Source organism: Periplaneta americana, chromosome 1, assembly GCF_040183065.1.
Source record: "Periplaneta americana isolate PAMFEO1 chromosome 1, P.americana_PAMFEO1_priV1, whole genome shotgun sequence".
Classification (NCBI taxonomy): Eukaryota; Metazoa; Arthropoda; class Insecta; order Blattodea; family Blattidae; genus Periplaneta; species Periplaneta americana.
This window is the reverse complement of record NC_091117.1, coordinates 25,659,919-25,675,068: the sequence shown is the minus strand read 5'-3', so window position 1 is coordinate 25,675,068 and position 15,150 is coordinate 25,659,919. Positions and strand designations below refer to the sequence as shown.

The following is a 15,150-nucleotide window of genomic DNA, read 5'->3' as shown; positions in this document are numbered from 1 at the left end:
TGTGAGATGTCAGAGAAGTGATGTTGGGGGAATTCTGTAAAGCAGATATCAATAAATGTGTAACACAAGGTTTGACCATAATTTAGTTGGTAACAAAATGTGTGATGTCTTGAAAATGTGACGAAATTCATAGACTTGGAACAAATACAAATTCTATTTACGAGAAAGTGAAGTACAGTGTGTATTTCAGAAATGAGTAGTTTGTGTTAATTTGTCTAAGATAATAAGATTTGTAGCCATAGACCAATTATTTTAATGTGTTTTATGTAGTTAATGAAATATAATCTATGCTCTGAGAAAGTATGAGAATGATATAGGAAATAAGTGCTTAATTCTCCAAGGACTTCATTCTCTGGAGCGAAATATCTTCAAAATTATGTAATTTAAGTTACGTTTTTGTAAGAGTTTGATTGGTGTCTTACTTGAAACCACTGAACTAGTGTACATATAACACAATTATCTTATTAAATAATTACTAACTGCCTCTTTGTATCGTAATATTTAAATCATTCTTTCAGTACTTACTAATGTAAATATTTAAATAATAATGATGAAAATTAAAACAGCGAAATTAAACTTACTACCCTGCCATGCTTATAATAAAAATTATAATTTGATAAGTCACATACATTTTTTACTAAAGTAACATATCTCAGATTTTTGGTACTATGGCACAGTAGTAATATCACTCTTTCGAAAGAGCTGATCCAAAATTACATATTTAGTAACTAACATTAGGAAGACTTCAATAAATATTGTTAAAATATCTCTAAAATACAAAACCTATCAAGTGAATTAACTTAGTATGTGCCGAGTTTGGCTAAATTTATTCAGAATGCTATGTTATTTTAATAACTCTATGTTCAATTTTAACACATTGGTGTCTAATACAAGTTAATTGTTGTGGAACTCTTTTGAACTAAAAATTTTATTTTTATACACCATTTTATGGACGAAAATAAATAACATGAAGATGCTCATAGTAATATTCTGTCAGCAAATCAATGTCTTTGTAATGTCAAGCGAAATTGAATCTATATCCTGATTATAAAACATTTGGACTATTAATATTATTAAATTAACAGAAAATATAATTTAGATTTACTTACAAACATATTTTTCCACGTCTGTATTCACAAACAACCCTGGAGACATGTCTTACAAGTGGCTCGATGTTTAGTAATTTGAACTAAAAGATTAATTACGAGAAACATAGTAACGTGAAATGTCAATAGAGACTATCTACACGAAACTGACAAGTAATTTTAAAATTTGTTTCAGTTAGAATGTTGCAATAGTGTAAAGAGCTCTTCAAATATTTATATTAAAAATAACTGTTATAGTTTTAAAATTATTAAAATTGAATGGCATTATATAATTCCAAGACTATTAAATATCTTCAATCCAAATTGTTGAATATATAAAAATATAACATTCCTTACAATCCATGCGAATTCACTACAAGTTTAAGATGACTAAGAAAGAGAATCTATTTCACGTCTGTGTTTAAAACGAAAACAATAAAAATAAAAACAAATAACAAATTTGTGATAAGTCACTAGACTGAACAGAAAATAAGTACTTGAACTATAAGATTTTCTTCTCTCACTCTGCATTGGACTGAAATGTACAGAAAGTTCATAACAAGTCAATGGGATTACTAGGCATGCCTGTCACCTCCCAGATTGTAGCTGCTAATCTTCGAGACTGTTCCAGAACGCATGATGACGTGGCAAGGCCTAAGTGAATGCAGTAAAGCTCGTAGCAATGGATTTTACAAAGAGATGTCTTGGGAAAACATGCTTCTGCAAGTTTCCTGAAAGACACAAATAAAAAAAAAAGTGCAGTGATCATTTATTATATGTGCCCTTTTAATAATTATATCATAATTAATTGATTAACTTGCGGACTTACTCGTGTTAATTATGTAAGTTTGTGCGGCTTACAGCTGTTTCGGTGCTTCACACACCATCCTCACAGCCTACTAGATCTCGGCATCATCTCGAACTTCTCTGCCTGTTATGTGGGTGCGTTTGATTGTTGAAAGGTGTTGAAAAGTGGAGTCAAATAGTGTGTGTACTGAAATTGATCTGTGTCTTGAGAATTTGATCGGGGTGTGTTTTAGTGTGTTTGTATATTTCGTATTGTTATACAATATACAAACACACTAAAACACTAGTGTGTTATACAAACACACTAAAACACATCCCGATCAAATTCTCAACACACAGATCAATTTCAGTATACACACACTATTTGACTCCACTTTTCAACACCTTTCAACAATCAAACGCACCCACATAACAGGCAGAGAAGTTCGAGATGACGCCGAGATCTAGTAGGCTCTGAGGATGGTGTGTGAAGCACCGAAGCAGCTGTAAGCTGCATAAACTTACATAATTAATACAAGTAAGTCCGCAAGTTAATCAATTAATTATATTCAAGTGTTAAAAGTAGTGTACGCAAGATTCAAAATGAATTATATCATCTTGAATAAAAAAAGAAAGAAGAATAATTAGATGAAAAGAACAATGCAGTTATAGGCCATTCAATATCGCATGAAACATATCTGCAAGTCAAGGGAAGCAGAAAGTGGACTGAGAAGCTTTCCTCTCTCGCTACGCTGTCACTCGTAGCTAGCTAACTCACTTACTCTCACCATAAGGTTCTTGCTATACAGCACATACTTGCATTTGGTTTCACGAGATAACGAATGACCTATAAGATATTTCACCATATGATAATGATATAAACACAGTCTGGTTTCTTCAGGATCAAATCCTGCTAGCTTAACTATTGCACCAAGACTGAATGAAGAATACATGTAAAAGGATTAATGAATTAACGTAAGAACTCAGCGTTAATATAAATAATGTTATACATACTGGTAAAAGTCTCCACAAAGGATTCCTGGCCTTGGAAAAGTCTTTATTGCTGCAGTTGGAAATATTTTTGGTTTCATTGGCGCTGCCTATAAATAAAAATCAATTCCAGTTATGTCCAATATATATTTACAGAGCAATTGCATAGTTTTTTTGGCAGGAAATTTTCAGCTAAGTGTCCAGCTTTAACAAAATAATTTAAATTACCGCTAAATTCAATATTGCAAAATATATTTTAGTTCGAAACAATTAAGTATTGTGAATGTTCACATTTAAATACATTTATTTTAACATTTCCATTCTCGTTGTCGTTTCCGTTCCTGGTTTATTGTGAACCAGCCTTAATTCTGTTCATTATTTTAAACATATGAGAAATACGTTCATAAATTAATTACACCGACAATTCTAAGCATAGCATAACATGGTAACAGAAAAGATACAAAAATAAAGGTTAATACACTGATCTCGAACTCAAGACCTCTCTATTAAGAGTCTGGTGTTTAAGTTCACAGCTGTATTACTTCATTGTAACAGATTTCAGCTAACAGCAATTACAGCTTTTCTCACAGGCAATGCTTCTGTGAAGAAACATCTGTGGAATGGGTCTGTTTGAGGACAACCTAGACTATAGATATCTTGTCTCTGGGAAAGCATCCCTAGAACCAGATGACCTTGAACCGACCTCCATAACTGAACTGTATTCTTTAATTAAAGGTACAGAGTTAATGAATCGGTATTAATATAACATAAGTAGCACAATAAGCCTAAGGCTGATGTGTGTCTGGAGAAATTATGAGCCTAATGTATATAAAAAAAAGTTCTTAGCTATTGAAGCTACTTGAAATAAGTAAAAGAAGGTAAATATGTTAAAAGGATAGCAGAGCACAACTTTTGTTGCTAATATGTTGACAGTCTATGAGAGTTGTACAATTTTGCTTTCCTGTATTTTGTTTTAAATCATTAACTTCAATTTGAACAGATATTTAGCTAATGTGGTGCCTACATAAAAATCACAACTTACCGAAGAATCCTCAAACCACAGAAAATAAGCATAACTAAATGTGGTGTCTTTCCACATGATAGCTGTATGTCCCTCTTCTAGATGAGTTCTACTAAATTCAACCATGGCCCAAATCTGTAAGAAAAAAAACATACATATCACATAAGCCAAGGATAGAACAATCTGAGACAAAGCCACAGCACTGATGTAAATTAAAAGTGATCGGCTCACCTTCTTTTTCGTGAGTGATGTGGTTTCTTCTGAGTTGAAGTCAAGACTTGGAGCAGTGATGCGATGATTGAATCTGTCTATGTAAAGAAAGTGTACCAGGCCCGGAAACTCCTCTAAATACTTGTTGATGGTTAGGGAAGCTCTAGTGATTATTATTAAGGACTATACAGAATGCAGGAGTAGAAGTTGTTCATCATATTTAACAAAGATTTCCAAAATTCAATTAAATTGTATAAAGTGGACTAGTTTCCTATACAGTAGAACCCCAATTATTCATCACCCTATTAACTGATCAGCAGATTATCCGACTGTCTTCCTCACGCTTTTTTTTTTGCTGTGGAGAAAATACGAAGTTCTGTACATTACGTTAGTACTGTACGTATTTTTTTTATAGATAGAATTATTGCAATCCTTTACCCCTAACATTACACAGTATGTAGTAGGAATGCTTCTGTCTGTCATTGTCGGCAGCCATAAACAGTTACTTATGGGAAGGTGTGTTTTCCCAACTTGTAAAACAGTCACAATCGCTTTCAGAAAAATGTCCCCAAGAACTTGCACACAACTGCAAACCTGTGCACCATTCAATATTGTCCTCCTGTTCGAGTGGCCATACTCTACTGGGTGTTCAGTTCAAAGTGTGTCATGGCTCGCTGTATGCCATCATGTGGCTAGCCAATGAGCCTAGAGAATTCAATCTTCCTACACTTCCGCAAAGGCGAATTACCTATGTGGCAGAGAAGTTGCCTAGCAAGTACGGCGTTCATTCTGAAGAGTATGTACCGATACGTACAGTAACGCCGGTAGTGGCAGGAATGTAAACTGTTTAGAAACACGTAGTCTACTGAGGTGAGTTTTTTTCTTACTGTCGGGATATGGGGAGAGAGTCAAGTCGATTACTTACGTATTCATTGACATTAAAGGCTCATTCACAATGAAAATTAAACATAACGTAAGTGTTAACTTAACATTACAGTAAAATCAAGAAGTCATACCATCATTCACGATGGGAACATAAACATAACAGCAAACATACTTGGTAACCATGGAAACATAACGACGCCATTTCCTCATATTCTGTTGTATACTTCAGCACTCCTCGATTGTGTTTTGTTTGCAAATTACGTAAGCATAAGCATAAGCATGAAAGTTTGGAGTTTGCAAACTTTCATGTTAATATCTTACGGTAATGTTTATGTCAATGCTTATGTGAATCATTGTGAATGATCCCATTTGGTAGCCTGGGCGCAAACTTCTGCGTTTATGTTACGGTTATGTTTAACTTTAATTGTGAATGGGCCTTAACTTCGACGGTCAACATGGACACGGAGCATTTGATTTGTATTGTGGAATGTTGCTATACATAACCGATGATAACAAATACCCTGCGTACGACTTACACTCGCAAAACACTGTTCAAAAGAGGTTATGGTAGCACACAGACCGCCATCTGTTGCTACGACGTTCAAGTTATACCGTACACGTTCTCAAGTTCAGATTGAACGCCTTGAATATAGGCAACTTCTCTGACATAAAAGCTGAAACTCGCTTCAAATCGCTGACTCATAACAGTGACGTCATGACACATTTTGAAATGAACTCCCAGTATTACTTGTATGCAAAATGTCTTCCATGAATGTCAAAGATCAATCTTCTTAATTTATCCAGCTGTTTGCTGACAACATAAAGTCCACTATAGTCCACTGTAGTACATTCAGTTGTTTTTCACGAGAAATGAGGGGTATTTTGATTGGTGTTCATTATAGATGCCTGTTGCTAGTAGCCAGAGTTGGGGTGTAGTCAATATATACTGCAGGACTGTGTCTTCAGCAACCAGTATTGATGAGTTTAATTTACTTCTTTTGTGGTTTATGGATGGACAGTATAGAAGAATGTGTTCCAGATCTTCATCATGATTATTACACCACAAACAAGTAGGATTATCAGAAATGTGAAATTGGTGTAGGTACAATTGAGTGACAATGTGACCTGTTCTGGGTCTTGTTAAAAATGTTTGAACATGTCTGGGCAAGTTTTTGTACATTTTCAGGTCATTTGGTTTCTTTTGTACAGACTGTAAAATTTTTCCTTTGTCAGAAGAGAGCCAATTGTTGATCCATAGGTTTGTAAAATGAGACTTTACTGAAGCAAAAGCACTGGATAGAGATATCACTTGAAGAGGTCTTGGTTGCAAATATGTTGCCTGTTTTACAATATTATTGACTTTCTCGCTTCCAGGTATACCACAATGACTAGGTATTCATTGAAATGTTATTTCCTTTTGGAGTTCTTTTAGTTTACTTAGTTGTTTCTGAATTGGAATAATTCTATGTGCATATAGGTTTGGTACATATTTAATTATATTAAATATAGCCCCCTTGGAGTCGGTAAGTATGCAAATAGAATGTCAAAAGAAAAAGAAAAAAATGTACAAATAATTGAGCGGCTTTGGAAAAGAGAAACTGTGGTACATGTCGCATCAGAATACGAGATTGGCGTTACAACTGTGAGCGATTTAATAGAATTGTGTTTGTTATTAATTATGAACATAATATGTCTAGTATGAAGACATCAGTGGTTGCAGCATGACAGGAACTTTAAATTAGGTACGAAACTGTATTATACACTTAATTGATGAAAATAATTCATAGTACGGATTATCCGATTTTTTTGATTAACCGTTCAGTTCAGCCCCTTCATTACCATGGATAATAGAGGTTCTACTATATTTCCAACTAAAACTTCTCTAGAATTTTGCCGCTTTGGCAGAAATGCATATAAAATGGGGCAACTCTAAAGCGAAATTCATTTCCTCTGATAGTAGGATGAAAAATGAGGCTGACCACTAGCACAAGTGAATTTTGACTGAGCAGGAAATCGAGATGCACATTTAGAAAGTTTCAAGATTGAAAGAACATTCATCATTATAATTCCAGACGAAATTCAAAATTCAAAAATAGAATTCATCTCGGCCAGACTAGCGGAATTTCGGAAAGTACTTAAATAACCATACCAAGAAGTATTGGAAACCAATCATTCAATATTACACTTCGTTCTGAATGCATGGCCAGGATGGCAGATATAACTGACTCTAACAAATGAAAGTTACAATATGGAAACGCGATATTTTAATGAAAGCCATAACAAATTGTTAATTGTTTGTATGCAACTGAAGCTGAACTCTGATTACTGTAATATGCAGCTAATCAGCGATGTGAAATATTTTGTAATTCATTTGTGAATTATCTAGTAGACCTACCCATTAAGTCACAAGGTAGGATAAAAAAGAGTTATAGTACTAGAAATATAAAATACCATGTCAGGTACAATAATTAAAATGGACGTTAACAACAATACAATAACAACACATAAAAAAAAAAATCAATAAATTAAAAAGTAATATGTCAACGAGAAATTCCTCCCTCCCCTAAATTTTTATAAATTCCATCACTGCACATATACAAGTACAGCAGTTGCAAAAAAAACCGGACTGACCGTTGTAGCTAATTTCAGAGCCTTGTTCACTCCAGAGCACGACAGACTGGTAACGAAGACTTTCGTGGTTCGAATCCTGTCTGGGAAGAAAACTTTTTTTTGTTCCTTATTCAAATTTATTCCCAATACTTTTCGATTGCAGCGATATTTTACTACTTAATTAACTTATTGTTCCTAGAACATGAATTTTACCAGCAATCGAAAAATATTGGGAATAAATTTGAATAAGGGACAAAAAAAAAGTTTCCTTCCCAGGCAGGATTCGAACCATGGAAGTCTTAGTTACCAGTCTATTGTGCTCTGGAGTGAATAAGGCTCTGAAACCAGCTACAAGGGTCGGTCCGGTTTTTTTGCCACCACTGTACATAGAAAGTAGGTGTAATATTTTGGGTCATATGGCTAGAGCATCGGTATTTTTACGCTGGTAACCTGGGTTCGAATACCAGTGGGTCAAAGTTGAATTTGTAGTGGACAAAAATGGTGCATGATGGTAGGTTTTCACGGGATACTTCCATTTCCCTTAGCAGGATCTCACCATTACTTCATTAACCATCATCTTCATCATCATGGATTGCTAAGTTGTTTGCTTCCCATGGTACACCAAGGGTAATGCCTAGTGGCATAAAGAACTACAATTTTGGTGCATAGCTCAGAGATGGGGATGCTTGGGTGAATGACACAGGGTCAAGTACCCGCCACTGAATAAAAAAGATAGGTTTACATTAAAAAGTCAGTATATCTTAAATAATAAACAAATAATGGTATTAAAGGATATGACCCCAGTGTGAAGTTCCTTAAAGCCTTCACCTTAAGGAAATTACTGAAATCAGAGAGACGATGTTTGACTGTGCCAGCCACGGCCTGCACAGCATCTCTCCCGATGTTGAGTGGTCTAGTGTCGAAGCATGTCATCTGGAGCATTTCCTTAAGATCCTCCACGAAGGGTGCAGTACTTGATTCCACCCGCAGCAAGCACTCAGGGTCCGCTGTTTTCAGATATTCAATGTATTTCTTGCGTATAAATTCCCATTTATTTTGAAGCCTTCGCTGGCAATTCTCCACTTCTTGTTTTATATGGCGGATTTTCTTCAAGCCCTCGAATACTTTCTTAACACCACTTTCCAGACTCTCAAATGCATGTTTCACTTCCTCCATCTCTCTTTGTAAATGGAAACCTTGTAATACGTCAAGGAAATGAAACACCTCACAGAGTCCTGAGGACACCATAACGTTGCCAGTCTGAAACAATCAAACAAATAGGTTAGAAACTGAGGTTAGATTTAAGACTTTCGGGATGCTTAACGTGGTACACAATTTTTGGATGTTTACACCGTGTTGTAGACGCAGAATCATCCAAAGTTTCGGAGTTACATACTGACTACATCATTAGGAAATCCTTGGAAAGGAACTCTATCTATTGGATCCCATACCAATCTCGGTGATGGATAACATTCATAAACCCCTACATCTTTGATTATACTCGCGTATTTATTATTATCAGACTCTGATAATTTAATGCATCCTGGTTTCTAGTATTCATTATTTATATTAGGGAATTTACCAGGCAGGTGGAACAATTTATTAAGAATTACTTACTTACTTACAAATGGCTTTTAAGGAACCCGCAGGTTCATTGCCGCCCTCAGATAAGCCTGCCATTGGTCCCTATCCTGTGCAAGATTAATCCACTCTCTGTCATCATATCCCACCTCTCTCAAATCCATTTTAATATTATCTTCCCATCTACGTCTCGGCCTCCACAAAGGTCTTTTTCCCTCCGGTCTCCCAACGCATTTCTGGATTCGCCCATACGTGCTACATGCCCTGCCCATCTCAAGCTGGATGTAATGTTCCTAATTATGTCAGGTGAAGAAAACAATGCGTGCAGTTCTGCGTTGTGTAACTTTCTCCATTCTCTTGTAACTTCATCCCTCTTAGCCCCAAATATTTTCCTAAGAACTTTATTCTCAAACACCCTTAATCTCTGTTCCTCTCTCAAAGTGAGAGTCCAAGTTTCACAACCATACAGAACAACCGGTAATATAACTGTTTTATAAATAGTAACTTTCAGATTTTTTGACAGCAGACTAGATGACAAAAGCTTCTCAACCGAATAATAACAAGCATTTCCCATACTTATTCTGAATTTAAATTCTATATGCATTTCTGGATTCGCCCATATGTGCTATATGCCCTGCCCATCTCAAACGTCTGGATTTAATATTCCTAATTATGTCAGGTGAAGAAAAAATATGTACAGTTCTGCGTTGTATAACTACTAGGTTATTTAGCATCACTGAAATTTGTGATACAAAACGATATTTTTGGTGGAATGAGGATAGTTGGGGAAAATTAGTCCAAGCAGAAATAGACATCATCATCATCATCGTCATCACAATCATAATTATAATCATTATCAGTCACAAACTACTGTCAAGTATTATATCTTAGCGATTTCTTATTGTATTTAATCATTTATTTTATTTTGAGGTCTTCTCAGTATCAGAGATTTAAATAAAAGTTAATGTAAAATTCACCTCAAGCATTAAGAGCAAATGAACTCCTTCATCCAGAGTACAAATATGCACGACATGAGGATTGTACGTCATGCCATTTCCCATGAGCAGCACAACCTGACTGATGATTCCATCAGGCTCATTGCTGTACTGAAACCTGTTGGATAAGGAATACCACTCTTCTGAGGGTCTCGTATAATCCTTCCTCAACTGAGCTGGGCTGCCTTGGGGACTCGCCTGCGGACTATAGAATTCATCTCCACTTGACTCATCAGCATCTTCACTTTCTGTGCTCTCAACAAGGCTGGTATCAGCAGGGACAAGAAAGTGTGATTCACAGAGCAGACTCAAGAACATGATGTCCCCTGCTGATAATTCCTGCGCACCTCGACTGAAATGCAATATATGGGCTACTATTATACTGTGCTGCTTACAATATGAGTTATGATGGATGATGAAATAGCAGTAAATTACACAAGTAACTACTGAAGCTTTGCTGGCGACGTGATAACTCTAAATTTTCTCGGGCTTCCAGCCAGGTCATAAGTTGGTGATCCACCGACGTTTCGAGGATGTTCATCTTCCTCATCTTCAGGGTTAAATGATATCTAAGGGCACCCAGCTCCTTAATTTATAGTGCCAGAGGGAGGAGTCAGCCGAAGAGCTGTGCGTTGATTGGCTCTTATTAGTGCGGACTGTGGCATGAACGCAGCCGACGTGTCGCTTGCTTTGTGCTGTTTGGCTCATTGACCGCGGGTCTCGCGATGGGCTCGGCGGACGAGTTCCTATGTGTCCTCCGCTGATGACGGCCCGTCGTCTGGGCATTGAAAAATTTAATAGCCGGTGCCCACGCCGCGCTTAGTTGGAGACCCGAGTCCCGATTGAGGTTACTGCATTCCGCCGCTATGGCCAGGGTTTCCTTTATTCTTCTATCCCAGTAGCCCGAACACTTCGCCAGGACCTCGGTGTTATTAAAATTAGCCCTATGGCGTTTTTCAATACAACGTTCAGCCAGTCCGGATTTTTTGGGCCGTCATCAGCAGAGGACACATAAGAACTCGTCCGCCGAGCCCATCGCGAGACCCGCGGTCAATCAGCCGAACAGCACAAAGCAAGACGACACGTCGGCCGTGTTCACGCTGTGGTCCGCACTAATAAAAGCCAATCAGCGCACAGCTCTTCGGCTGACTCCTCCCTCTGGCACTATAAATTAAGGAGTTGGGTACCCTTAGATATCATTTAACCCTGAAGATGAGGAAGATGAACATCCTCGAAACGTCGGTGGATCACCAACTTATGACCTGGCTGGAAGCCCGAGAAAATTTAGAGAAATTACACAAGATTTACTGAATGATTTGAAGGAAAAAATATTCATGGTATAGATATATTCAAAATTATAAATAAATATGAACACAAGGTAATACAAATAGTTATATGCTGTTCACCTGGAATATAGTGAGAGAAATTTGTTTTCAACAAGAAGCATCGCATGAATTCGGGAAAATTCTGTGACAGTTTTCAGTTTTTCCACGGCATCTTGAAGAGCTTTCAATGATGCTGCAGTAAGATCAACATTCACCATCAACTGTTCCACAGCTTCCACCAGAAATGCTTGGTCACAGTCCTGCAGCTGCATCCATGTGTCAAGAAGTCGTGACAAGAGCAAAGAGCGACTCTTGTTCTTCTTAAGCCTGTATGAAAACATTTATTATTATTATTATTATTATTATTATTATTATTATTATTATTAGTACTACTACTACCTACTAAATTTCTCCGTTGTACAAAACATCAAATTTTAAACACTTAGGGTGCTATTCATAGACATTTCGCTGCACGTGCTACGAGCGTATTAAGCTAGCCCCGGCTATCCACTGGTTACTTGTACAGAATTCAAATCATATCCTATCACTAACACTGGTTTATGAATACGAAAAACGCTGATCATACACCGAAAGCCCGCGCTAAAAATGTCTATGAATACGGCCCTTAGGAATTTAATTAATTGACTAACTAGTGGACGTACTCGTGTTAATTATGTAAGATTTGTGCGGCTTACAGCTGTTTCAGTGCTTCACGCACCATCCTCAGAGCCTACTAGATCACGGCGTCATCTCTAACTTCTCTGCCTATTATGTGGGTGTGTTTGATTGTTGAAAGGTGTTGAAGAGTGGAGTCAAATAGTGTGTGTGTACTGAAATTGATCTGTGTGTTGAGAATTTGATCGGGGTGTGTTTTAGTGTGTTTGTATATTTCGTATTGTTCTAATGTGTTGAGTTTTTGGTTCTTGGGTTGTAAGTGTAGGATTTTCTTCTGACTTAGGAATTACAACATTGCAATAATCTTGAAAGCAAGTAATAAATATAACATTATGTTATCAGTTTCTATGAACTGCAATGACATACTCTTCTATGGAAATCATTATACTTCAAACTACAAAGACAAGAAGATGAAGAGAAAAGAAATCGAGCTAATTGTAGGAAAGAAATTAAACTACATGGCCATGCATTGTATTAGGCTATATGAAATGTAATGTGAGAACTCTCTCAATTTCCTTAATCTTTCAGAAAACAAAACACTAACTTACTGATATCAAAAATAAAATATTAATGATCGACACTTTATATCGCAAAAATAAACTTACATGGATACATTAGGGCCACACAGATGTTTCACAACTGTAATGAAGATTCCAAGCATTCGTTGCAACCAGTTTACATCATTTAGGCCGATATGAAGAAATAAGTAACCCATGTACTAAAAAAAAAAGAAGACAATTACATTTGACATAATAAAATGAACTGAAAATGAAAAAGGGTACAAAATGAAGTGTCATATACATTTTAAATTTTTCTGAACGAATGTCCATAAAAATATTTAATTTATTTACAGCCATAAGTAAGTAAATAAGTAAGTGGAGATACAGCTGTTTGAATGTTACGTATAAGAAGCCTTACAAATGATATGAAGGAATGCCAAATAACTATGTACAAAGGAACAGACGTTTGTGTCACTTTTCTGAGATTGTTTGAGGGCAACATTGTTCCTAATGGGAGTAGAGACACAGCTGCTTGTAGTTCCCTGGCTACAAGGATGAGTATGTTCTTCCAGTATGATAAAGTCCCTGTACATTTTAGCCATTAGATGACACATCATTCAAATGTCACATACCCCAAATGACGGATTGGCAGAGGTGGCAATGTGCATTGGCCGCCAACATCCCCAGACCTTACTCCTGTCGATTTTTGTCTGTGGGAGTGGATTAAAGGCGAAGTGTACAAAAACAAAGTAAACACAAGGGGACGTATTGGTCGCTCGCATTATGAATAATGCTTTCATAAAAAAAAACAAGACAGCCTCATAAGAACAACACTTACGTTGTCAACAGAATAGGAAAGTGCAGTAAACTGCTGAAATGTATTGATAGCACGTAAAGAAGCAATAAATATATTCATTAAGTCATTTGTCTTCCCTTCTTGCCACTTGTAAACCTTGTTATGCGTAATTTTCAAAGCTGTATCTTCACACTCCACACCCAACGAAAATTGGACACACATTTACTTAACATTTTACTCAGAGTTGGTAGTCCATACTATCACCCTCTAAAATATTTATTATTCCTCCTGTATCACTCTGTATTTATGTAATTACAGATTACACGTATTTATTAAATTCATACCATAAATGGGGTGAATACGGACTCAGGGGGTGGAAAGAGACAGAAATAAGATCAGTACTGAAATTAGATCTGGGAAAACGAGATTGATGTATGTTTAAAATAGCTGCTGGATTTTGTAACTGAATAAGTCGCGGAACCTGTAATAGTAAACAGTAAAAAATCTGTTACATATTTATTTCTTCATATTTTATTTACATTTATCAAGTGTTGTATTTATATGGCACTGGTGATAAACATGTTTAACCAAAACATAACTTAATGTCATATGCGAAGATATCATCAATGCATATGTCCGAAGGTTTAAAACCCTGAAAACAAGTGAATGACACTGCAGATCTAGCATCCAGGGCTCCCGATGTATGAACCCCCACGACAGCAGAGAGATTACAAGGTCACACAAGTTCACCTGTGGAAACACCCTCAAAACGTTTAACCAGTCATGTAAATTATGAATTTCATTGTGTACATTCCTTTTATATTATCTGTATTGACGTAGTACTGAAAATTATTTGTATTTTAGGAAAAGTAATGAACTTAGGTACAGTAGGCCTATTGGCTTCTAAGGCAACTGATATACAAAACAGTAGTTTTAAAAAGGATCTTTCATTTCAGCCCCTTTTTACATAATGTGGTTCTCTTACCTGATCAAAAACCATATTGGTGCCATCTCTGCATTGGACAGATGTGTATGAATTGCCAAATTGACAGTGCATAAGCTGCTGAGATGTGACAATGGGAGAGAAAAGCTGAATTAAAACATTTGGAGAAATTTCCTCATCATCCTGAAAACAAGGTATATGATATGAAAGTATCAGTTTAATGAAATGACATTTATATCAAATAAACTGAAAATATAATCTGACGTTTCATTACCTTTCCGTCTGGAATCAGTCCTTGTTCTCTTCCCACTTTTCTAACATGTTTTGAAAATTTTTTGTTGTACTTACTGTATAGTATATCATTTAAGTGATCAAATATCAGTACACATTTCATAGCTTTAAAACAATAAAGAATAATGTCTTTTAAATGTAAAAGCTGTCACACTCTATTCATCAATTTGTTAGTACATCTTCAGTCTGCGTAAACAGCAGACGTTCTTCTGTGGGATCTGGGATGTGCAGACGTCTTCAAAACAACATGTACAATATTTCATTGTCACCAACATTGAATCTATAACACGTAATTTTAAGAGGGGCCAATTTAAAATTCATAATGATAATCTACTTAAGGCGCGAAATAAAATTATTTTACATCCATAAGTGGATCACTTTACACTACATAAAAAATCTGTACAGAAGCGAATAAAATTTATTGAAAGTCTTTCTGTTTTTAAAGTTGGTTAAACTG

General features: G+C 36.1%; 1 protein-coding gene across 1 annotated transcript; it reads right to left on the bottom strand.

Annotated features, from left to right (window-relative positions):
* Positions 1-1,216: 1,216 nt before the first annotated feature.
* Positions 1,217-14,947, bottom strand: HPS1 (Hermansky-Pudlak syndrome 1 protein). The gene is made up of 10 exons (XM_069814032.1): positions 14,677-14,947; positions 14,445-14,585; positions 12,769-12,881; positions 11,570-11,815; positions 10,146-10,515; positions 8,385-8,847; positions 4,114-4,259; positions 3,904-4,017; positions 2,886-2,971; positions 1,217-1,816 (listed from the first exon to the last, which is right to left on the bottom strand). The coding sequence occupies exons 1-10, from the start codon at positions 14,794-14,796 to the stop codon at positions 1,639-1,641; spliced, it is 1,977 nt and encodes a 658-aa protein (XP_069670133.1). The 5' UTR covers positions 14,797-14,947; the 3' UTR covers positions 1,217-1,638.
* Positions 14,948-15,150: the final 203 nt, after the last annotated feature.